A 23,562-nucleotide genomic window follows, 5' to 3' on the forward strand; every position below is an offset into this window, starting at 1 on the left:
TATCTGACACAGTGTCTGCAGTCCTGGAAGCAAAAGGTGGACGCTGGCTTTCCCCACAGAGATTCCTGAAGTATCAGGCCATACTGGTAGAACAAGATGATGTTGAGATTGTGGTAACTAACATTGAGAACCCAGCTTTTTTCCTCAGTGTGAGTATGGGAGAACTGGTGATCCACAATTGCCTGGAGACCATCGGAACCACCTACTCCAGTCACCTGGACCCGAAGGACACCCTGTGGCTGTTGGACACGAAGTAGAAGTGTGTATTCTATGCAGCACACACCAGAACGAGATGCTAAGGAAAGCTTTATTATCTGAACTTTTCAGCTTTTTATAGGGTAATACGCTACAGGTTTAACATGATTAGTAAAGGGAACATCACCTCTTGTCCCATTGGTGGGACAAGAGAAAACATACTAACTACAGCTGTACAGAACTGTTTTGAGAAAATGAGATTATTTACAATAATAGTCCTTGAGCGAGAGATCCTATCAAGAGACTTTCCCTTGGGAACAGATCAGCCACTGACAGGCTGTAATTCTCTCAGACTCAGAAAAATCAGGTCCACAGACACCCCTCTCGAGGATGCTGAGACCTGGTCCACTGATGGGAGCAGTTACGTCATCAGTGGAAAAAAACACACTGGGTATGTGGTTACCACAAGCAGAGAGGTAATAGAGTCTGGAGCATTGCCAACAAACACCTCTGCACAGAAGGCTGAAGTAATTGCCTTAACCCAGGCTTTAGAGCTGGCAAAAGGAAAAAAATAAATCAACATCTATATGGACTCAAGGTATGCATTTGAGGTGGTTCATGCACATGAAGCCATTTGGAAAGAAAGAGGACTGTCAAATTCACAAGGGAAGGATATCAAACGTGCACAAGAGATACTGAAACTGTTAGATGCAGTCCAGTTGCCTGAAAAAGTAGCCATTATGCACATCAAGGCACACCAAAAGGTGAGCTCTGAATTGGAAGAGGGAAACATGCTGGCAAACAGAGAGGCAAAAGACACAGCCAAAGGTGAGGTACCCAATGAGGCAGTTGAGGCAGCATTAATTCCATATGGAAAAATTTCTACTGAAAGTAAGCCAATATATAACAAAAAGGACAGGAAGCTTATTGTCCTGGTTTAAGGCAAATTTGGGAGAAAACCTCAGAATGGGGTCCCTCCAGAAAACAAATTCAAGTGGCCCCTCCCCCAGCTGGTTTGGGAAAAAGATTTCCTTGGAGAAAAGTGGAAAAAAACCTGTTTATTTAACAGAAATTGAATAATATTAAACAATAAAACCTCTTGCTGTTCAAAGAGATGGCAAATCCAGAAAAGTCCTTTCCATGGGTGTAGCTCAGCTCGCTCAGTCTCTTATCAGTCCCTCCAGCACTGGAAAGTGCCGAGGCCCAGGCCCCGGTGGGCCACAGGCGTGAGCTCCCGGGGCTTGTCTGGGTTTTCAGTCCAGAGCAGGTTTGGACAGATCCAAGGAAAAGGGAAAAAACCAGTCTGGGGAACTTCTCTGCCTCAGCAAGCTAAAAACTAACTGAAAGCAAAGGAGAGCTCTGTCCCGGCTGTCTGTCCGTGCTGCAGACAGCACAGTCCAGGAGCAGGATGGGGGACAGTGAGGGCTCTTTCTGAACACAAACTGTGCGCTGCTTCTTCTTCCCCCTCTTCGCTCTCAGAGCCAGTCTTACAGGTGCAGAACTTAATATGTAACATAAACAAGGTGCCTGGGGATACAAACATCATAAAGTCACCCCAGGACACTTATTAAAATGGAGAATAGAAGTTATATTCAGGAGGGGTGAGCTACAACAGGAGAAGGGAAACTTGTGGTACCCTCTTACTTATTGTGGTCATTAGTGAAGGAAGAACATGAGAAAAAAAATATTGGGGAACAGATGCCCTGTATGATCATCTGAAAGATAGGATCATGGCCAGAAAATTGCAGGGCACAGTAATGCAAGCAACTTGCCAGTGTGATCTATGTCCCCCAACTAATCCTAAAAATACTCAAAAGCCTAAAGTTGGACAAATTGGGAAAGGTTGTGGACCTGAGCCGCAATGGCAAATTGATTTTACAGAATTACCCAGGAAAGGGAGGGGTATCGATATCAGATCAGGATGGCCAGAAGCCTTCCCTACCAGGACAGGTAAGGCACAAGAGGTAACCAAAGCACTGCTACAAGAAATAATATTGTGCTTTGGGGTCCCAGCCACCATATCTTCAGACAGAGGGCCACACTTTATTTCCAAAATTGTGCAGCAAATTAGCCAGCACCTGGGTATAGACTGGGAATTGCATACTCCATATCATCCTCAGTCAAGTGGCCAGGTGGAAAAGATGAGCCATTTGATCAAACAACAAATTATAAGATTGGGACAAGAAGCAAATTTGCCTTGGCCCCAGGCTCTCCCACTGGCATTAGTGCAAATTCGGACAAAACCAAGGGCAAAAGAGAAATTAAGCCCTATTGAAATACTGTATGGGAGGCCATATGCAGTCCAAGAGGGAACAACACCCATTCAGGTAGGGGACGAAACCATACACAGATATATGGCGGCCCTGAATAAACAACTCAGAGAAATTGAAAAATATGTGGCTGGGGCTCAAAACAGGGAGTTAGATGGGCCAGTACATGATGTACAACCTGGGGATAATGTATATGTTAAATCTTTTGCAGAGAAGACTCTGGAACCGCAGCGGGAAGGACCATTCCATGTGCTCCTCATTACCTTCACTGCAATCTAGATTAAAGAACAGAAGGCTTGGATCTGTCACTCCTGAGTGAAGAAGGCTCCTGAAGGAGTTTGGAGAATCACGCCGGGTGACGAGGGACTGAAACTTACCTGGAAGGGTGAATAATGAACTTAGAGTTATCATGGGCAATCAAGTAGGCATGATGTGGAAGATCATGACTTCTGTAATCACTGCTACAGCTATAACAGGAGTTAAAGCAACATCACACATATATAGTGAAATTGGGATATACAGATGCCAAGGGAAAGCTTATGATCCCTACTCTTGTAGGGCTTTGAGCACTATGTTAAGGGTTACAAATGTGAGTATGTGGGAAAGGAAAAATGTGTGGGGATGTGAGCATCAAGAAAGGCTGTGATGACCCAGGTCCCAATGATTTCAGAAAAAGAGGAAGAGTTTATGACTCCCACCATCACTAAAACTGGGCCATATGCTGATGAGAAAACAGGGATTCAGAGGCTATTGATTAATCTGGAATGGTCTCTGAAATGAGTTGAAATGGGAATGCAGGTAAATGCCTCTGCCATTCGTCCAGAATGCACTCCATTTCTCAGAACTTCTTTTATGGATTGGACCACTTGGCTTCAAAAACATATGCCCTCTAATTTTAGGAAAAAGAGAGATTTTACTGGGTTATTAGTAACAGGATTGGGAGTCCTGAATATGATGGAATCAGAAGTGTTAATGAACAAATTACCACAATCAGGAGTGATTTGGTTATATTACAGAAACCTTGTCGGCATTGGGTAACAATCACTGGAAATTATCCAAAATATTACCAGAATGGGAAAGCACAGAAGAGGGAGATCATGATGTGATGGTTAATGAGTTAAGTACAGCTAGTGAAAACATTTTTTGGCTCTTGGGTGTACTTGAGCAGAGCTGTGGATGCAGTCAGTGGCTGCCTCAGTCACTACGGAGGGTGAAGAAGGAACATTCCCTGCTGAGATTTGCGAAATTGTGCTGGGGTTAATGTCTCTGATATGGAAAGAGAGCTTTAGTGTTGGTGGGTTTTAGTCAGTTTCACCTATGACCTGTGGCAAGTATGGCGACAGCCTTTGTTTTAACCATACACAATGCAGCAGTGAGCCTGATACATCCAGTAGTTGCTTTAGGAGTAAATCATGAGGGGACCTTATTGTATCCATCTGAACACAGAATGTGGGCATGGGAAATTGAAGGAAAATGGCAAACTATTAAACTAGAACCCTGTTCTATGAAGAAACAATTGGGATACATATGCGAAGGAAATTTAGAAGGCAATAAGGATATTTATTTGGACCAAAGCATTTGTTACTTTGAAATGCATTCAGTCAACCAGACAACCTCACTTGTGTATACAGGACAAGTTTGTGTTTGTCTCAGGACAGCATGCCCGATCGTAATGATAGACAACATGATTGTGAATGAAACACAATTTAATTTGTGCATTTGTAATTTTGTCAAAATTGAAGGATGCAACTTGTCCTATCAAGCACCTGTAATATCACATCAGCACATAAAGGCAAACTTAATTACTGTGCAGAAAATATTGCCTGTACCTATAGGGGTGAATCTGACCTTAGTCGCCCAGTTATTGAAACATCATGAATTAAGAGAAATTTTAAAAGAAATTAAAGATGCAGGGAAAAAAGACTTTGATCACAGTACATCATGAGACAGAAACCATCAAAAGGGTTTTTAAATGATTTGAGGAATCTTTGTCTCATCATTGGTGGGATGTGCTTTTCAGGTGGTCACCAATGGCAAGTGGTACACTTAATGCCTTGATCCACCCTATTACTCATTTTAGTAGGCATAAGTTTGATTTTGTCTATTGTAATAACTGTTTTGAATTGGAGAATGCTATGATGAGTGGCAACTTTAGCATCACTATCAAAGGTGTATGGCTTGATCTTGAGAGATACCAGTTTATGGCCTGGATATATGAGGAATAATCTGTATACTGAATAAAAGAATTTACTAATCTTAAAGAAGAACTGGGGAATGAGTCATAAATTTTAAAAGAATTAAGAATTTTAGAAAAATTAAAGCTTCCAGCTAGAGATAGACTGCTGGAACTGATTAGAGTTAATGATTAGGATAGAAGCAGGATTTGAGATAATGAATCCCAGATTTAGATAACAAATTACTTGTCATTGCATGTTTGTTTAGCTCTGCTTATAATGAGAAACGGAGGAACTGATAAATAGGCCCAGGAAGAACACAGACCTCATAGCTAGAAACTTATTTAAAAGTCACAAAGGGAGGAAATGGTAATGTCATTTGTAATGTCAACCATTGTAAAAGTAGAAAGGTCAGAGTGAGGAAGAGTGGTTTTCCTTCATCTTTTACGATCACTCCTCACTAAAAATGATCACCCCCCAATTCAGGGAACTGATCATGCAGGTGTAATGGCCTTTTAAACTCATTACCATGTATTTTAATATGAAGCAGGGAATGGGAGGTGTTAGCATTATGAATATATATTAGTATTTTGTGTATTCAAGGCTTGTAAATAAATAGACACTGGAATCTTTTGTGAGTTTGCAGTGCACCTTAGGGGACTACCCCACGCAATTGCCCAGTGCCAATAAAACATACACTTTCTAACTTTAAATTGTTATAAGGTCTTTTTTCAGTCAACAGATTGATACTAGATTAATATCAATATTTGGTAAATCAACACCACACAAAAGCTGATCTACAATAATAGTTCAGACAGGGGGTGATTTTTGAATATTTTTGTGCTGTACATTGGGTCAAAAAAAATGTATCAAAGGAGCATCGGTTATTTATGGCAGTGGGGAATTAGTGCTGGTGTTCCACACAGAATGCTTACTTTTATTTCAGCTTCATTTTCCCTTGAAAAATGAAATAAAATTTTCATATAGACTCTACTAATGTAGTGTTAAATACTTGCAGAACAGAGGGCACAGCACAGAGCAAGGAATTTTGGTCAAGTGGCAACTGAGTGCATTGGGAAGGTAATGGATTTGCCGGTATATTGCATGGTAACATTTTCATCAACTAAAAGGATGCCATACCCTGAAAACTGATTCCAGTGCAACTCCTCTGATAAATTCTGCAGAACAGAAAGTGTGTGGGATGCTGAAGTGGAGGGAAATTCCCTGTTATTTTGGAAGTGAGAGAGCTGAAAGAGTGCAAAGACGAGGTACAAGGGGATGCCTGTAGGAGTACACGATACTTCAAATGAAAGGAGGCAAAAGCTGGATATTTTGAAGGATGTAGTTTTAATCCTTGCAAGTGTTTTGAGCTGGGAGCAAGGGAAAGAAGAAAATCTGGATTCTATTCCTGGGGAAAGGTGTTTGCTGAGCAAAGAATCAGCTCCATCCACAGGGGCAGCGGGGGAATGCAACAAGGAACATAGGGGATCCTTCTGGTGCATTTTGGAGGGGAACCAGGAAAATCACAGCATGACGTTTTCCTTCTGCTCTATGAATAGTCACATTGTCTCACCTGAGAGTTTAAAAGGCATTTTATTCCATGCTGTCACTCGTTGCTTTTCTCTGTGCTGCTTTTTAAAGGCACCTCTCAGGAACAATTGTTGGGGTTTTTTTTGCTGTAGTGGACAGATCCTGCCCAGGATACCCGGTCCTTCAGGCTGAGATCTTACTTGGAACTAAGTAATGGAGGTAAATCATCACCATCAATTCTCACTAAAATGGAATTCAACAGAGTAAAATTATGCCTGAATATCAATTTTGTACTTGGATTTAAAGATATGGATTGCTGATCATGACATCTCTACATCTCAAAAATTGCTAAGTGTCACTGAAGTACTTCAGGCTATTTGCTTGTAAGCAAGATTCATTTTTGGCAATTTATTCTTACCTCATGTTTATTCTCCAACTGCAGCTGTTATTCCCAGTAGAAAGTAGGGATGTGCTGTTCTTCAGGGCTCACTGGCAGAGGAAAAGGATAGCAACTGATAATGCTGCACAGAAGCATTTGACTCCAGAGAAACACGCTTGGCTTTGAGCTTGTCCTGGTGTGTCTGTAATTCCCACCTGTGCAAGAGCAGAGCCATGCATTTTCAGTTCCCTGTGGCAAGTCAGTGACAACATGAAGCTCCACCTCATATCTGTCTTGATCCATGTGGCTCCTTGAGGGTGGCAGGCAGGATAAGGTGATGGAGTTACTGCCATGGTGCCAAACAGACAATGGATTGCTATGAAATCAATGAACAGCCTGGGGGCTTCAAGCTGAAGTAGATTTGGAAAACAAGGGAGGAAATGCTAAGGAATATATCACAGGATCACAAATAAAAGATATCTCAAAATCTTGTGTATATTGAGTGTACTTTAACTTAATTCATTGAAAGCAGTTTGCTTTCAATATTGAAAGAATAAGTAATTCCTACTTTCTCTTGTTCTTTTCCACTTTCTCATTTCCAAAGCAATACAGAGCCTCTAGTTTGTCTCTCTTCTCACCCAAAGGTGAGCAAAGAGTCAGGATCTGATTTGGGATACAGTTCTGTACATCCTTTTTTCAATCACCTTTTTTTTTTATTTTATTTTTAATGGCTCTAGCTATGTTTTGAATTTGTCTCCAGAGACTGAATGGTTCTGTTTCTTTTTAATAGATGTGGCTGAACAGATTCTGGTTTATTCTGCTGTTGGTAAATAGCTTCCTCACCAAAACAAAAATATTTATCCGGCTCCAAATATTTTTTTTTCTAGAGGTTAACCAAAATGCCTTGCTCAGTTTCTTTCCCCATTTTTGTCCCGGGAAAACAGCTGTAACACTCCAGACAACTCTAGCATATCAAATATGACTGAAAATTATATTTTTTATGCAATTACATGTTCCTGGCATTTTTATGTTCATTTGACAAAGTAAATGTTCCATTTGTCAGTGTATATTTCTAGATAGCAACACATTGTGAATGAGAATGTTATTCCTTCTCTCAAGCACTGAAAATACATTGAGATTTCCAGGTTTATTTTTTCACTGAAAACTAACTATGTTGGGATCTCTAGCTGAAAGCACTGTTGAAACACCCAGCTAGTATTTATGGTTATTTTATTGCTGCCTTAGGGCCAGGAGATACTAAACTAACTGTATCAAACTTTCTTCCTGATCTCCTTCCTTCACCCAATTATCCCGTAATTCCCTTAATCACTACTCAGCCCTGAAAGCTGCCCCAAACCAGCCAAGTCTCCATGTGCTTTTAGTCTGGAAAGCAGCTGGCTGCCAACTCATACGAAACTCTAAGGTTAAGTGGGTCTGGAAGGTGTGTCTGGAGATAATGAACACAAATGGATGGTATCAGCCTGGGCTGAATCTGCCTTTTATGCCAGGGACTAGAGACTGGGTTCTGAAACTAGGATCTGCCACAGAGATACTGAGAGGAGCTGAACGTTGTCTCCCACGTTTCAGCCTACCTGGTTATCACAGAGAGGTGCTTTCTACTGCTGGAGTCACTCTGTTGGCATGAAATGATGACACTGGTGATTTAGGAGGGCTGAGGGCTGTGCATGTGGCACCCTCATCCTAGTGCACAGATGAATTCCCAGTGGGAAGCCTGAGCTGGGCACTGCCGTAGGTGTGCAAGGTTCGCGCTGCTGCTCCTTGGTTTGTGGGTGGTTTCTCTACCACCTCTCCCTCACTCTGAGCACTGCAGCAACAGTCCCAGAGGGCTGGAACACCCATCAACCACTCACACTCCAACCGGGGGTGTAACCCTTACTATGTTCTCTGCAAAGATCCAACCACACTAGTGGGCACAGAAAATAATAGAATATCCCGAAGTGGAAGAAACCCAAAAGGATCATCAAAATCCAACTCCTGCTCCTGCACAGGACAATCCCAAGAATCCACCGTGTGCCTGAGAGTGTTGTCCAAATGCTTCTTGAACTTTGTCATGGTTGACACCTGATACCTAAGCACTTCCCTGGGGAGCCTGTTACAGTGTCCACCGCCATCGGGGTGAAGAACCCTTTCCTAATATCCAACCCAAGCGTCCCCTGACACAGCTACATGTCATTCCCTTAGGTCTTTTCAGGAGTCACCACAGAGATCGGATCAGTGTTTGCCCCTCTGCTTCCCCTCACAAGGAAGCTGCTGCAGAACGGCTGCGAGGTGTCCCCTCAATCTCGAGGCTGAAGAGAGCAAGTGCTGCTCCTTGTAAGAGCTTCGGCATCGCTGCTGCAGGCAGGGGCACGCTCTGGTTTTGGGTTTGCCGTGCCCCCGGTTTGCTACATTCTCCCAGAATGATCTTAGCCCACAGATTTTTCTGTGTACTTTTTGTAGGATGTACTTTGTGAGGGATACCCTTTTACTGGGCGGACGCGGTGATCCCGGCTCCGGGACTCTTGGCTCGAAGCCGGGGAGATCCGGAGCGTTCGGGGCGGCCCGCGGAGGGAGGATGGGACGGAGCGGGTCGGTGTCGCCGACACCATCGGCAAGGGGTCGGTCCCGCTGGGGCGAGTTGGAGACCGGTGCGGCCTCTGCCGGGGAAGAGAGCCAGGCGGCGGGAGAGAAGGAGAAAGAGAGGGAGGGTGGGTGCCGGAGGCGACACCCGGAGCGGGATCTCCCTCCCTCTCTTCAGCCGTGCGCTGCGCTGTGCTCGGTGCCCGCGGTGAGGCGGGAGCGGGCGTGGCGCCGGAGCCGAGCTCCGCAGCAGCGAGGGCTCCGCTCTCTCCCTCCCGCGGCGGCCGCGGGCCAGGAAGCGAGGCCGGAGCACCCCGCGGCCGGGGTGGGTTGGAAATTTACCGGGTCGGTCCTCAGCGAGGCTGCAAGCGAGGGCCTCGGCAGGAGGCGGAGGGAGGGCGGGGAGCGGCGGAGCATCATCTGGCGGGGAACGCGAGGGACCAAATGACTGTGAGGAAGGGCGGTAGCCGCCACCGCCGCCGAGAGAGGAGGGAGCCGCGGCGCAGCGGCAGCAGCAACCCCGCTCCCCCCGGCGGCGATGGCAGCGGGCGGCGGCGGGGCTGAGCTGAGCTGAGCCGGGCCGGCCCCCCCGCCCGTGGGCGCCGCATGGCGCGGGCCTGATGTCGGAGCGCGGCCCGGTGCCGCGGCGGCGCTGCGGGAGCAGGAGGATGGCGGGGCTGGCGTGGAAGTGGCCGCGTACCCGCCTGCCCGTGGGCGCCAGCGCCCTGGGCGTCTTCGTCCTGTGCTGGCTCTACGTGTTCCCCGTGTACCGGCTGCCCGACGAGAAGGAAATCGTTCAGGGGGTGCTGCTGCAGCAGGGCAAGGCGTGGAGGAGGAACCAGACTGCGGTCGCCCTGTTCAGGTACCGCCGTGCGCAGCCCAAGGGCAGCGGGGACGGGCGGCCGCGCGAATCCGCGGCCCAGAACCCACCCGGGCATCCTTCCTACCCCGCCGAGCCCCAAACTTTATTCTTTCTTCCTCGACCCTTTGTTTTTTCACAGCGGGCGGGAGGCAGGCAGGGCCCCTTCTGCCCAGCAAAACTTTTTTCGGGGTGGCTCCGTTCGCTGCGGCGAGGAGAAGGGGCTCGGCGCGGGGGATGGAGGCTCGTCTTCGCAGGTACACCTTTGCAAAGGGGGATGAGGTTTCCGAAGATTACGGCGCTCGCCTGCACAATGGGATGCTTCTCGCTTCCCGGATATCAGTGGCACTGGCAGCCCCTGTGGCTGCTAACAAAGCCCAGAGCCGCTAGCCCGGCTTCCCTCGGTGCTGGGGACTGCCAGCTTGCTGCCAGGAGAAAGCCCGGCTTGTGGAGCTCCCCAGGATGCGCAGGGGAAGGTTTGCGTGGATGTGCATTCGTGTCAGCACGCCCGCTCCGAGCAGCACTTGGGAAGCTCCGCTCCTTGACTCTATGTGGTTTATTATAGAAGCCACGTGTAAAGGCACCTTTTTTGATTTTGACGTGGCTGGGAAATGGCGATAATCCTTGGGGCCCATTTCACCTTGCCCAGCTGCACAGGAGAGGAGGAATGTTGCAACCGAGCTACCGCAGCTGAGAGCGGTGGAGAACCGACCGCGTCCCTGCGGTGGGGAGGATTTTTTTTTAATCACTCTGCTTTGAAAGCGTGTGCAGTGGCGATTTGCATTTCCTCAAAAATTTCTCACATGTTTGGGTAAAATACAGGCAATTGGAAGAGAGGCAGATTTCCCTCCCTTTACTGGAGGGAAGCTGTTTTTTTTCTCCCTGTCCTCCAAGCAGCAAATTAAAGATCAGAGTGTGTGGTAATCAAACTGCCTCCGGAAAAACCCTCTTTAGTAAAATGAATCAGATCCAAAATTCAAGGGACTTATTTTCCCTTTTAAAAAATTTTCTTTTGTTTTTAAGTGACATACAGTTTTATTTTAAGTTCTTCAGTGTTTTCTGAATCTATTTGCCTTTGTCATGAACTGGAGCTGATGTGGTGGCTTAATATCTTGTCTGCTGGGATAACAGAAACTTCACATTTGTCTGTTAGCCCCCAAAGCCTGCAGGAAATCTGAGCAATGATGGGTTATAAGCAGATATGTGTTAATACTGTCTCATTAAGCAGGCCTGGAAGAAGTCTTCCCTTTAATACAGAACTAGCAATAAGGTAGAGATACAGAATCCCTCTCCTAAAACACTTAACTAACAGTAGAAGCTGTGTTGGCCTCGAATATTAATTAATCTTGATCCTGTGCACCAAAGACCCCCATTTTTGGAGGGAGATGAATCCAGTTTTTTTTTAAAAAGTACCCCATAGGTTATGTAGGAAAGAGTTTGGTCTATTAGTTGTTACGTTAGTAAAGCAAATGTTTGAAGGTTGGTAGTGCTGCTGCAGTTTCAGTTTACAAAACAGTTTTAGACCATTTCTACCACATGGTTTAGTAACAAAACTTCTGTATGGCTTATCAGCTATTCCACTTGCCCATAAGTTTTTCTACTCACTAAGCACAGTGATTATCTCAGAGATGGTACTGAAGAGAGTCTCATGCAATAAAAGGAGCTGTTGTTTCTTGTCTGAGTCTCTTGATGAGTTGGTGCAGCACTAAATACAATGAGCTTTAAATCAATCTGCTTTAAAAGCAGCTTTTAAGAGAAATTGTATGCTGGAGATATGTAGTGTGTATAGTAAAACTGTATTAATCCAAAAGTCGTGAAGTAGAACTGTATTTTTGCTGCTTAAATTTACTTCACAACAGAAGATTTTGAAGTTGAAGCCCATGTCAGGCAAGCTGCTGTATATTTGAGGTTAACAGAAACTCTTTGCTCTGGTCCTGCTGTCCCTAAGCAAGCCAGCTGTAAAACCTCCAGATTTAACTTTCTGCTGGAAAATTCCACAGAGAATGTCAGTCTCTGAATGGGAAAGGAGGGATAGAGCTTCACAGAAATTTCCTGCATGTGAACTTTGAGGTAATATGGCTTTCCATAACAGTCTAAGATTGTGCTCTTTAATGTATTATTAATAAAATATTATTTAAGAACAGTGTTAATTGCTGTTCTCCCTAACCCTCCTGACACATTCTACTTAACAAACAATTTTGATTTCACTCAGTTTGGAGCAGAAATTGGAGTTAATCTGGGCTAAAAATCCATACACAAATATTCATAGTACTGCTTTGTGTAATACAGTAACATTTGTGATATTGTATAGCCAGGTTCTTGCTACACAGATCAAACACCTGATAGGTTTGGAACGTTCTCCTCCTATAAACTCACAGGACTGCTGTTGCTGAAGTAGATGTTGGGTAGTTAACTTGATGAAATCACACTTTTCAAACCTCAGAAAGACTATTCCCCCTTTGCCTTCTGTACCTGGATCAAGTGACTAAGTGACTAAGTGACTTAGCAAGTTCAACAAAACCATCTGGGTAATCTGGGGTAGTTTGAGTTGAACCCTGGCAACTAAGTGCTGGTAGCTCCTCAATCTCCACTGCTGCTTCCTTCTCCTCTCTGAACAGCCAAAAACCTTATGGAAAGATCTGAGCCCTGCAAACCCTTGCTTATGCAAGAACCCAGGCTGACCTGGTTCTTCTGGAAGGATTCAATGGGGGTTTTGTGTTTGAATGAATTTCCAGAACTGGTTTTCAAATATAAATACCTGTAAAATTAGCCATAGATACCTTTAAATTTCAAGATACTAGAGCTTCAGGGTAGTTATCCTGTGAAAGCACCTCCTGTCAGACAAATGCTGACTATTCTGTCAGTCAGATGGTAAAATTCAATTTTGAACTGCAAAGTGGTCAAAATACAAGTAAGACCATCATTACAGCCACTAATAGCTAATGTGTCTAATTTGCCTACAATATAATGGCTTGTCATCCTCTGAGGTGGTTAATGTTATTGAGCCCTAACTGTTTCTACAGATTCCTTAGGGAGTATTTTAGGGCCTAGTGCTCCTGAGATTATTTAGGCAAAAATGTTTCTTCTTGTTGTCTGTTATTTGCTAAAGTAAATTACAGACAGTAATACCTTTAGGATTTATTTAAAATACTGCAATTCATTAAAGGCAGAACTGGATCTTTTTATCTGCCTTACAAGCTCCAAACAACCACAAATCCCAAGCACTGTGTGTTTATATGACACTTCTCATTTGTTTGTTAGAGGGTGTGCCTCTAGGGAGTGAGTGTGCTTGTGGGGGGGCAGTGGGTTTTGGACTGTCAGGAGTCCCACTGAACAGCTTGGATGGTGATTAGTGTCTTTAAGGTTCTTCAGAAAGAGATGGGACAGTCCCTGCAAGACAACAGAAAGGCTTCCTTTGAGATTTAGCTTGTGTTCTTGCTTCTGCGGCTTCAGTTTTGTGTGATGCTGGAAGGTCACCAGGGATTATTCTGGGAGTGACTTGATTAAACTGGTGGCAGATGTGCCCTGTGAACTCCCTGTCCATGACCTGACTGTGGTCCAGAGCATCTGCTACAGCTTCTCTTTTTAGTGATGTCCCCTGTGTCATGGCCAAACTGGCTGTGCTCACCTTGGCTGGTGGCTTCTCCACTCTTTTCCACAGATTTATCCTCTTGTCCATTTTCCATGGACAGAGCAGAGAAGCCACTGCCCTGAAATCACACAGCAGGGCCAGTGGCTGAATTGCAGACAATATTCAGGCTCTGGTGTTTGCAGTGTGAATGTGAACAGACTGTGGATCCTCTCCTACTGTTGGCTTTGTGTGCCTTGAAAAATACTGCTCTGTTCCCAGTGTGCCAGAGGGGCTTTTCCCACTGTAACTTGTCTTGTCAGCTGCTCTCTGCTGGGTGTTCCTGTCTCTACCTGGAGTGCAATCACATGAGGAGCATCCCCTTGTGCACATCACTGTTCATTTTGGACTGCACTAACACAGAACTAGAATTCCAGGTCGCTTCCCCAGCTGGGTATGACAGATTCTGTTGCCGAGTCAGCAAGGTTTTCCTTAGTTCAGATGGCTTTCTTTTCCTTCTCCTTTTATGTCAGCACTGCAAATTACATGAGTGTTGGGATCCTCATTGGGCTATCTCAAGGCAAATCTGAGATTAAATTTATGTTGCTCAGGCTGACTTTATATAAGAGTTTGGCCCTTCTTAAACAGTTTCATCAGATACAGAATTATTCCTGCTTTCACTAGATGCATATGAAGGACAGAGTTAGGAGTAGCTGGATTAGGGGAGATGCAGGATTAGGTTAGTTCTGCTTCTATGGCCTGAGAAGCCCTGCCCTGAAACTAATGGATATTAGTTATCCATAATGGATATACCCACATGTTGAGCCAAATCCAGTTCATTTTTCTGTCAAGAGTAGGTGTTGCTACTGCCTGGCTGTGTTTTCATCAAGTTGATTTTGTTGTTGTTGCTGTTGTATTTGCTTCATTGGTGATAAATGGAGTATTTGTAATTTGTGGTTTCCAGCTGAGATGAGTTGTTTTGGTGAAAAGGTACAATTTTGAAGAGCGGGTTAAAGGTGAAAGAAATGTTCTTACTGCATGCTATTATTTGGAGGCTGTGATGAAGAAAGCAAGCTGTAGAGAGTCTTGGCTCCATATCTTCAAGGTAGATACCTGAATAACATGAAAAGAATGAGAAATAGTTATCTGAGTTAGCTCACACTGTCTTTGCAGATGAGAATTGTACTGGCAAGATAGGAATGGATTTAAATTCATCAGTTCTAGCTCCTGCTTTTCTCCTTCCTTGACCCTAAGCAGCATTTTCTTACAGGCTTTGATTTGCAATCCCGATGAAACAGACTGTTGAGGTCCCTAGTATCCCGCAAAGTGTTGGATCGCTGCTTTCCTTTGGATTTGTAAAAACCCTGGTCTGCCAGTATATATGGGAAGATGTAGCCAGCTCCTTGAGGCTCTTTTCCTGTTAGCTGGAAGCAGCTGAAGGCCCACAGCCAGGCACTGGGGATCAGGAGGAACAGAAACTTTGTTGGAATTTAGGTTACCCAGCTGGGGCCCCAAAAATCTGGTATGTACATACCCAGACTCTGCTGGATGTACGTATTTTTCCATTTATGTTTTCCCTTTCTTTGCTGCATAGTGGGTGGAATGGGCACTGAATAATCCATACAATGTAGTAATGAGTGATTTATTCCTCTAGTTGTAATTTTCATCTTCAGAGCAGCCAAGAGTGTTGGTCCCATTTGACATGTATTCAATGACATATATGAAAATTCCTATTTTTGAGGCTAGTTCCTAGTAGGTAAATGCATGGAAAATGAATTGTCTTTCACCCTTTAAAATTTGTCTTTCCCCAGTGTGGATGAACCTCACTGAAATGAGGAAGCTGTTTGGACTGCAGTTTTCTGTTCCAGTTTTCTGAGCACCAAAAAGTACTTAAATTTTAAATCCCTGGATATACCTTAATCTTTTTCTGTATGCTGCATGGGGTTCTCAAAATGCAAGGAAATTGCTCCTAATGCACTATCATTTTAACATAGTTGCATACAGTTAAATTCAGACTGAATCACATTAATCCAAGCTAAGTAGTGTTTGCAAACCTCAGTTTAGACTCAGGTTTTGTCATGTCATGATTTTTACATACAGAAAACCAGATATTCTTCTTCTGGGTCTTGGAATTTAGCCTGATCAGATAAACAGTGGGTGGGATGGGAAAAGGCACTGAAAAGCCCCTTGACCCTGGCAAAGCAAATTTTTCTGTAAAGTGTTTGCTGCAGAAGCTCTGAGCTTCATGAAGAAGCTGTCCTTTATGCCTTGACCTTTGAAATTCTTAACAAGGTGAATTATATTGTGGATAACTAAATCCCAGCTTTCACCAGGATTCTGGAGGTCACTTTCCCACTGCTCCATTTGGGATAAAAGTGAAAGTTGTGAAATTAGATTGTTATACAATATTTTATGGCCAGCAGAATGGTGTGGAGTTTTTGTTGTTATTGCATAAAATCAACAGACTTTTATTTTGACTTCTGTTCCATTTGCTAGAAAATGCCCTTGATGTCTTGAGAAAGCTGACCTAGAACAGAGGCTAGACAGAGTTAAGAATAAAGTAGGTATTTACTGAAAGGCCTTAAAGGATACACCTTGGGCAGTACAAGAGCCTGGCCAGGGCTACACCCAAGATAGACCTAAAAATGGTCACACAATGGATGACTGGTCACAAGGTCTCACTATTTTATAAGTTTTGGTCCATCTGCATATTTGGGTTCATTGTCCAATTACAGCTTCAGATGATGAAGTCCCATCTTTCTTGTTTTCTCTCTTCAGTCCACCCTTGTTTTTGCTTTTCAGCCTGGAACTTGTAACAATTGTCCTTGTATCAAGCTAGAAAAGGAATTGTTTTGTCTACCTGCTCTGTGAAGAGAGCTCACTAACACTTAATATGAAGCTCAAAACTACACACCTAGGCAGCACAGAGTCTGAAAAATAAGAAAGCTAAAACTTAAGACATCACCCTCCTTAATTTCTTGGTTTAGAGATGCTCTTTTCAAATGGAGATGTGTCTACAAGTGAGGCTTTTAAAGCCTGGGAGCAGCTGAATAGAATTGGTAAACATTTTTTATGTCTTTTGTGTTTGCTGAGAGCATCCTGAACATTTTCTGAACAAGCATGATGCATTTTTTCCTTCATTTTCCCCTCTACCTTTTCTTCAGCCTATTCCTATTCTTAAGATGCTTGAGGTCCTCCTCTGCTTCAAGGGGAACCCCAGACTATTGGAGTGGCTCTTTTTATAAGAACTTGTTGTGAAATTATTTACTCCTTTATCTCCTTCCCCATCTGAACTAACAACACCCTTCTCCAGAGTCTTGCAACTCCTGCTGATGATCAGGGCATCTGTTGTTTTGCATCCTTGATTTTCCAGTTGCTGGCTATTCCAGGTAAATTGCAGACTTTGCCTTCATGTATTAGCAAGGTAAAGGCCTTACCACCTTGCCTCCCTCTGAGGAAACACCACCAGCTTTAATTTAAAAGTTGCTATGTAGATATCCTATATTTTGAGAAGTGATGGGAAAACTGATCATCAGCTATTTTCCTTACTTTCTTGTGGGAAAAACTTGCTCTGCATATTTCTGGAATGCTGGGAGCGGCTGTTGCTGTAATGGAGAAGTAACAGCTTTGTATTTCCTGTCAGAGATGGAAGACAAACAAACAAAACATTTATTTTTTTTTTCCCCCAGTGAATAGATTTTAATATTTTCCTATATGGTCTCTCTGGCCAAATGTCAGTTCTGGGAATTCTATTTCATCTGCCTCAGTGTTTGGAGGTTCCCTCGTTCTACTGATGCTGTTGGTTCTGTGCTCCAGGGCAGGGTGATGAGGAACCTACTGCTGTAGGTAGTACTCAGAAATGCCAAAACAGTTGAGGAAACCAGTCCAAAAAGCTGGAAATGTGCAGTGAATTGAACCCAAAACTCTTTGATTGATGCCTGCCTTTTTCAGTGAGTCAGTAAAATTTAGGCCTAATGGCAAATGAGATGAAAACGATCAGGTTACTCATCTGGGCTTCAGTCCTCCTACTTTTAACTGCCAGAGGACACTGGATTTTGGTTCCCTGTGTACTTCTATGCAGCCAAGGAAGCAGAGTTATAAAGGGAATTGGGGAAACTATGTACATGACATGGTTATCTCTTGTAACTGAACTTCAGGTCTAGCTCACCACTGGCGTCAGCTGGGAATTCTGTGACTATCATTGTCCAGAAATGATTATTTTTACAGTGCCAGAAGCTTGCAGAGAGTCATTCTGTACTCTGAAGGATTTTCCTTCCAGGAATGTTTGTAGTGAGATCCTGGCTTTGCAGATTTGGAATTTTGATTAATGGGGTGGGTTTTTCATCCGTTAGTGCAGTTTTTAATGTGAAGGAATACCTGGGCAAGTGACAGGCTGTGGGATTGTTCCCACTGGAGGAGTGATCCAATACTTGTGCTGAAGGTTTGGTGGGTACTGGCTCTTCCTGCTGCTAGAACCTGGGGTACCAGCTTGCTACTTGAGAAGTGTGCAATGCATTTGTTTTAGTTTTTTCTTTCTTTCCGTGACTTCCATTGAAGCACTTACCTATTTCAAAGAGAATAGAAGAGCCCCTTATTCCATATGCAGCGTTCACTAGGGATATAAATCCCTGTTCCTGGATAGTAACTCACAGTTACTTACAGTATAAAGAATGAATCGTCAGCTACGGGTGAAATTCAGATTCTCTACTTCTGCTCCATCTGTGAGGTCTGTCACTAGGCAACAGTAGCGAGTGCTGCAGCAGACATTTCTAATTGGAATGTAGTCTTTAAATTATCCTTGCTCATTGTGGATGATTTACTGCCATCCACTTGGGCAATGTTACCTTATTAAGGATTTGTTATTTGTCTGAGTGCGGTTCAGACTCTTTGCAGTCTCCTGTGTTTTCCCGTTTAATGGCAATGTAAAAAGCATGAGAATAAATCCATAATAGGGTGTGGCTGTAATATGGGATAGAAAGGAGATGCAATATTCATGAGGCAGAAGTAGAGGAATGCTGTTGGATCAGATGAGAATGGGAATGATGAAGTGAACACTCTGTCTACAGCTTGCTTGAAGATTGATTTGAAAAATAATTTTGAGATAAGTACATGCTGCATTTAATTTTTATTTGCTTTTTCGACCTCTGTAATTTTTATGATATAATTAAGTGGGTTGAGAAACTTCAGTCTGTAAAGCAGATACATCACCTGTAAGTTCTCAGAAAGTCTATATATCTACCACTATTCCTCAGTTACATGGAGAAGAGTTTAAGATTTATCACTGTGATGGTCTTAATTTAGGAGTATGAGGAGGACACCTTTTGCCAAGGACCAGGATTCCAGCTGTTTTCAGGCTCTGGATTTCTGAGGCTCAGCAGGCCTGGGGATGCCCACCTGCAAAATTTCACCTGGCTTGGAGATGCTTACTCCTCTCTCAGAGCAAAAGCAGGAGAGGATGCTGATCTATGTATCTTGAGGCTAGGGGCACTTCATATGACTTGGAGAATGCCCACCCTTGTAATAGCTGTGCCAGCTCCTGCAATCAAGTGAATTTGTGACAGTCTTGCTTTCATGGGATAGAAATGAAATGGAATGTTTCAGTCCTCATAACCACAGGGAAGTGCCTGTAAATGTGAATGGTGGCTTGGCCCCCAAAAGACAAGTAAAAATCCAGTGTGGGTTGTTGTAATTCAGATGCCTAATTTCTGTGCTTAGTCAGAATTTTGGGGGCCTGACTCACAGTTTTAAGTGCTAGGGATTGCTATAGTGAAAATTGCATATCAGCCTATAATTAGATGCATTTTTTAATTAAGGAAACTGTAACAGTGAAGGGAATAGGAGAAACAAAACCAATCTGGGCATTCCTTCATAGGTCATATTATTGAGCATTTTGTCTTGGCAGCCAGCAAGCATCTAGTACACAATCACACTTGCTGAGCTGTATGGACAAATGCTGAACCTCTCCAGGTTTATGTGTGCCCAGCTGGATGAAGCAGTAAAAATGCATCATCCACAGTACAATGCAGCATATGAGATATTTATTCTTTCTATCCTTTTTAAGCCATTGCTTTTAAGTGTATCCAGAAGGGAATGGCAGAGTGTGCTGTTTGAGCTTTCTGATCCACAAATGATAACAACAACAAAGAAGCTAACCTATCAAAAGAGAAATCATGCATTTTGATAGATCTGTTTAGACAACAGAACAAGTGGAAAACACTTATTTAGTGTAATTCAGTAAGTGCTAATGAGTCCAGATCTGAGAACATGTTTATTTTTGCCTTGGGTCTTTGATGCTTTCTCTCATTTTAAAAAACCACACAAACTGTTTTGTGCTTTACTTGTCTAACAGGCCATTGGTACTGAAAGTCTTGTACTGAGAGGATTGAGTTTGTTGTCTTTCCCCACCTAATCTGTGGGAAAATGTGGAGTTGGTTTTACAAATCTAGTACAAATTCTGTTTTCTTGTCTGCTGCAGAACAGCAGATCTGCATCATGGAGAAAAGCAAAGTTCACTCTGTGGGTGTGGAGGGAAGTGGGCTGCTGGGGTTCCAGTGGGGTGTGGGCTCTCTTCTCTGTGGCGTAACCAGGAGAACATGTGCAGTGTGCTGTCACTTGAAATCAGGGGTCAACCTAGATGAATATGAGCTTGCTCAGCACTTTAGAGCTTAATCAGTTTTTTCCCAAAGAACTTGTAGCTTAATCATTTGGTTTCAGGTGGTGTCTCGTGGCTCTTCAGTCTGTCTGGTGAGAATCTTACTCCTTTCCATTTAAGATCAATAACTTGTTTTGCCTTAGAGAAATTAAAAAGAAACTCCAGAGTCCTGAGAAGTAAGTTGTTTCCACTCATGAATTGCTGCCAGTGTACAGATATTTCTCAAAAACCTGAATAACTGAATAATAAGAACAGATTAGCTTTAAACAAGTTTAAGGAAGAAGTAGCCAGGCATTGTCATTTCAGCATCAGCTTTTTGGGTCTAAAGTGAATGGGCTGAATGTATTGCAGAGGAAGACCTCCCAAAACACACTGGACAAGTGACTGAACACATAAACATGATTTTAAAAGTATAAACCAACTTTCAGGCAGTATTCCTGTCTTAAGATGCCTCGTTGCAGGACTAAGTAGGTTGAGTGATTAATTTAGTGAATGTTTACTTTTATCCTCATATTGAGTAGATATCTTTGATAAATTTCTTGAAGGATATTTAGGATTTTTGCTTGCTCTTTTTAGCAGCAGCTTTTAAATGTTGATTCTGTAAAAGCACATAACCCTTCAGGAAGTTAATTCACAGTGAAGAGCACTCTAGGTCCTCTGGGCTTATGCTTTCCCTGAGCAAGCTGATACACCTCCTCTGAAAAGAGGAGTGGGGAGGCACCCTTGGGATTTCTTCCCTCCTTTCCCTGGTCCTGCCCTTGCATCCCTCCCTGCCTGGAGGTGGTGGCTGTGCCTGCTGTCCCTTGGGAATTTACAGGTGACATCATAGCATGCCAGCTCCAGAATAACTTGTGCCCTGGTGTTTTGGGAAAGGATTGCCTTAATGCTTTGGATCATTTCCAGAACTACCTCAGCTGTCACCAGCAACTCTTCCCACTTCAAAGAATAATATGTTCTATAAATAGAGGTGCAAATTAGGTCTGGTTGGGTCCCAGATCCCTCAGTGTCTTTCGTCCCCAGTGACAGGACTGTGGAGTGAGAGGCAGCAGGTGCTGCCCCAGGGTCCAGCTTGGGCAGGGCAGGGGACACAGCTCTGTCAGCATTTAGTCTTGTCCTGGTTGCTAGTCACCCTCAGGAGCAGGGTGCCTTCCTTCTTATGTTCTTATTCTTACTTAAAAGCTGAGTTTTCCCTTGGGAAGAGGGTCAGAACTCTCTTGTTGGCTGAAAGGAAAGGATTGCAGAATGGAGTGCTCCAGAATGAAAGAAAATGCTCTTGGAGGGCAGGAGGGAAGGTGGTGTGATGGAGAAGCCTTAGGAGGTTGGAAGGGAGGTGGAAGATTATTGCTAGGGCTTGATACAAAGAGACAAGGAGTTTGTAGCAGCAAGGGCTATGTGAAGCAGAATAGCTGAGAAAGACCATAGTTAGGAAATTTGAGAGCAAGTATGCGGCTAAATCAGAAAAACAATCAATTAAGGGTAAAATATTCAGTGAAGTGGACAACTTTAGGACTGCTCAGTTGGTTAAGCAAGATAACTCAAGGAAGTAACAAGTAATTAAAAAATGTGAGATAAATTATAATTTCAGTGAAGAAGCACAAGTGTCGGATGGAAGCAGATCACTTGAGTAAATGGAGGGTCCAGTTTCAATGGCCAGAGATATAAGAGAGGCTATGAAACCATAATAGGAGAGGGCATTTTCATGCAACAAGATAGGAGGATCATTTTCCTCTAGAGATGACTGTTGAAGTGGTGAGATTTGGAAATGGAGCGATGAAATATGTGGAGTACAGCCCACTCACTGCAGCTATCTCTGGTACCTGTCCTACTTAAGAGCTGTGGTAGGAAAAATGTCCATATGGTTAGCAAAAATACTGGAAAACAACTTTCGTTGCTCTGTTTTTTCATTCTCTTGATTGTATTTTGCCAACTAGACAGTCCACAGACTTGACATCTAGTGAACTTTATATTTGCTGAGGGTTAGATTGCCCTTTGGGGCAGCCACTCAGGCTGAGGGATGATGAATTACAGGAGGCAATTCTTTGACTTCTCATATCTCAGACTGTGGCTGGTTATTATGGTTTTGGGGTGAGACTTTAAAACAGAGGCATGCTTTGTTCTGTCTGGATGCCATCCATAGGATTTCTCAAGAGATGACTTCTCATTGTATGTTCTAGTAGGATCATACATATTGTTGGCATTAAATGGATGCACACATAATGTGTATTTAAAAAGAACTCCAGGCTTCACTCTTCACTGTTCTGGGGATATTCAGCTACTTCAGAACTCCTTGGCCACATGCACTTGGCCAGTTTTGGTTCTGTTTGGTTTGGAAGACAGGTGTCTGCTAGGGAGGGCAGGAGCCTCTCTCGAAATGAAAAACACAAACCCCCCTCTCTCTGAATTATTATAATTTTGACATCAAGGGGCTCTCAGGCAGAGATCTGGGGATAGGAATAACAGTTCTTTACTAGTATGTATAACAAGGCACATAAATAACAATAACTACAGTGTTAATAATAAAACAGAACCAGGGACCCCGTGACAGCTTTCTCGGCTGAGACGGGAAGGGATGGAGGAGAGGCTTTGTTTCACAAACCCCTCGGGCAGTCAGTCCCGGTGCTCCTGCAGGGCTCTGAGGAACACTCAGCTGGAACAGCAGGGATGAGCTGAGATCCCGGGCTGGTGGCTGAGGTGTATTAGCAGCTCCACGGTGGTGCCTGGCACTGCAGGACAGGGGGTGTGGGGGCTCACAGAAGAAGAAGAAAAGGAAGGAGCAGCTCCGTCTCGGTCATGGTGAATTCCTTTCCTCAAGCAACAATAGCTCCAAGTGTGTGCTGCTCTGAAGCCAAAGAACAGAGCCAGCCAGCAGCTGCCCCTGCCCTCCCTTTTACCTGCCTCCCTTTCCCCTGGGCCCAGCCAAACCCGTTGTCTTCTCAAGCACCCTGTACGTCCCAGCAATCAGGTTTCACCACAACTAATGGGGAAAATTCTGTATGTGAGAAGAAACCAAAGGAAGGACACCTAACCCCTAACAGGTTCCAAGCTTTGGAGCAGCTCTGGGAAGGTGAAGGATTTGTGGGGGTGGAAATGGAGCTTCTACACTTCTGGTTGTCAAATGGCAGCATCTTCTCCAGAGTGATCTTGCAGTGCGGGAGGCAGAGTGCAGAGCAGTGAAATTCTGGGTCTTGGGTGTTGGCTCTTTCCCTCTTCTGCAGCATTTCCATCATGTAGCTTCTGCCCCAAATATGCCTACTTCCCAATGGTTGTAAGAATCCTGTGGGGATCTGCAGGAGATTTGTGAGAGGTGTGCAGCATAAATCAACTGATAACGGACTTTTATTGCATAAAGACAGAG

At 43.9% G+C, this 23,562-nt stretch overlaps 1 protein-coding gene across 1 annotated transcript in view; it reads left to right on the forward strand.

Annotated features, from left to right (window-relative positions):
- Positions 1-9,748: 9,748 nt before the first annotated feature.
- Positions 9,749-23,562, forward strand: part of ST8SIA1 (ST8 alpha-N-acetyl-neuraminide alpha-2,8-sialyltransferase 1) — a 133,913-nt gene continuing 120,099 nt past the window's right edge. Inside the window, exon 1 of the mRNA XM_005526989.3 lies at positions 9,749-9,990. Coding sequence (XP_005527046.3) covers positions 9,749-9,990 — 242 coding nt within the window. The remainder of the gene's footprint in view (positions 9,991-23,562) is intronic.

This window comes from Pseudopodoces humilis, chromosome 5 (assembly GCF_049639895.1).
Source record: "Pseudopodoces humilis isolate 2021_Gansu_Grassland_sample_001 chromosome 5, ASM4963989v1, whole genome shotgun sequence".
NCBI classification, from domain to species: domain Eukaryota; kingdom Metazoa; phylum Chordata; class Aves; order Passeriformes; family Paridae; genus Pseudopodoces; species Pseudopodoces humilis.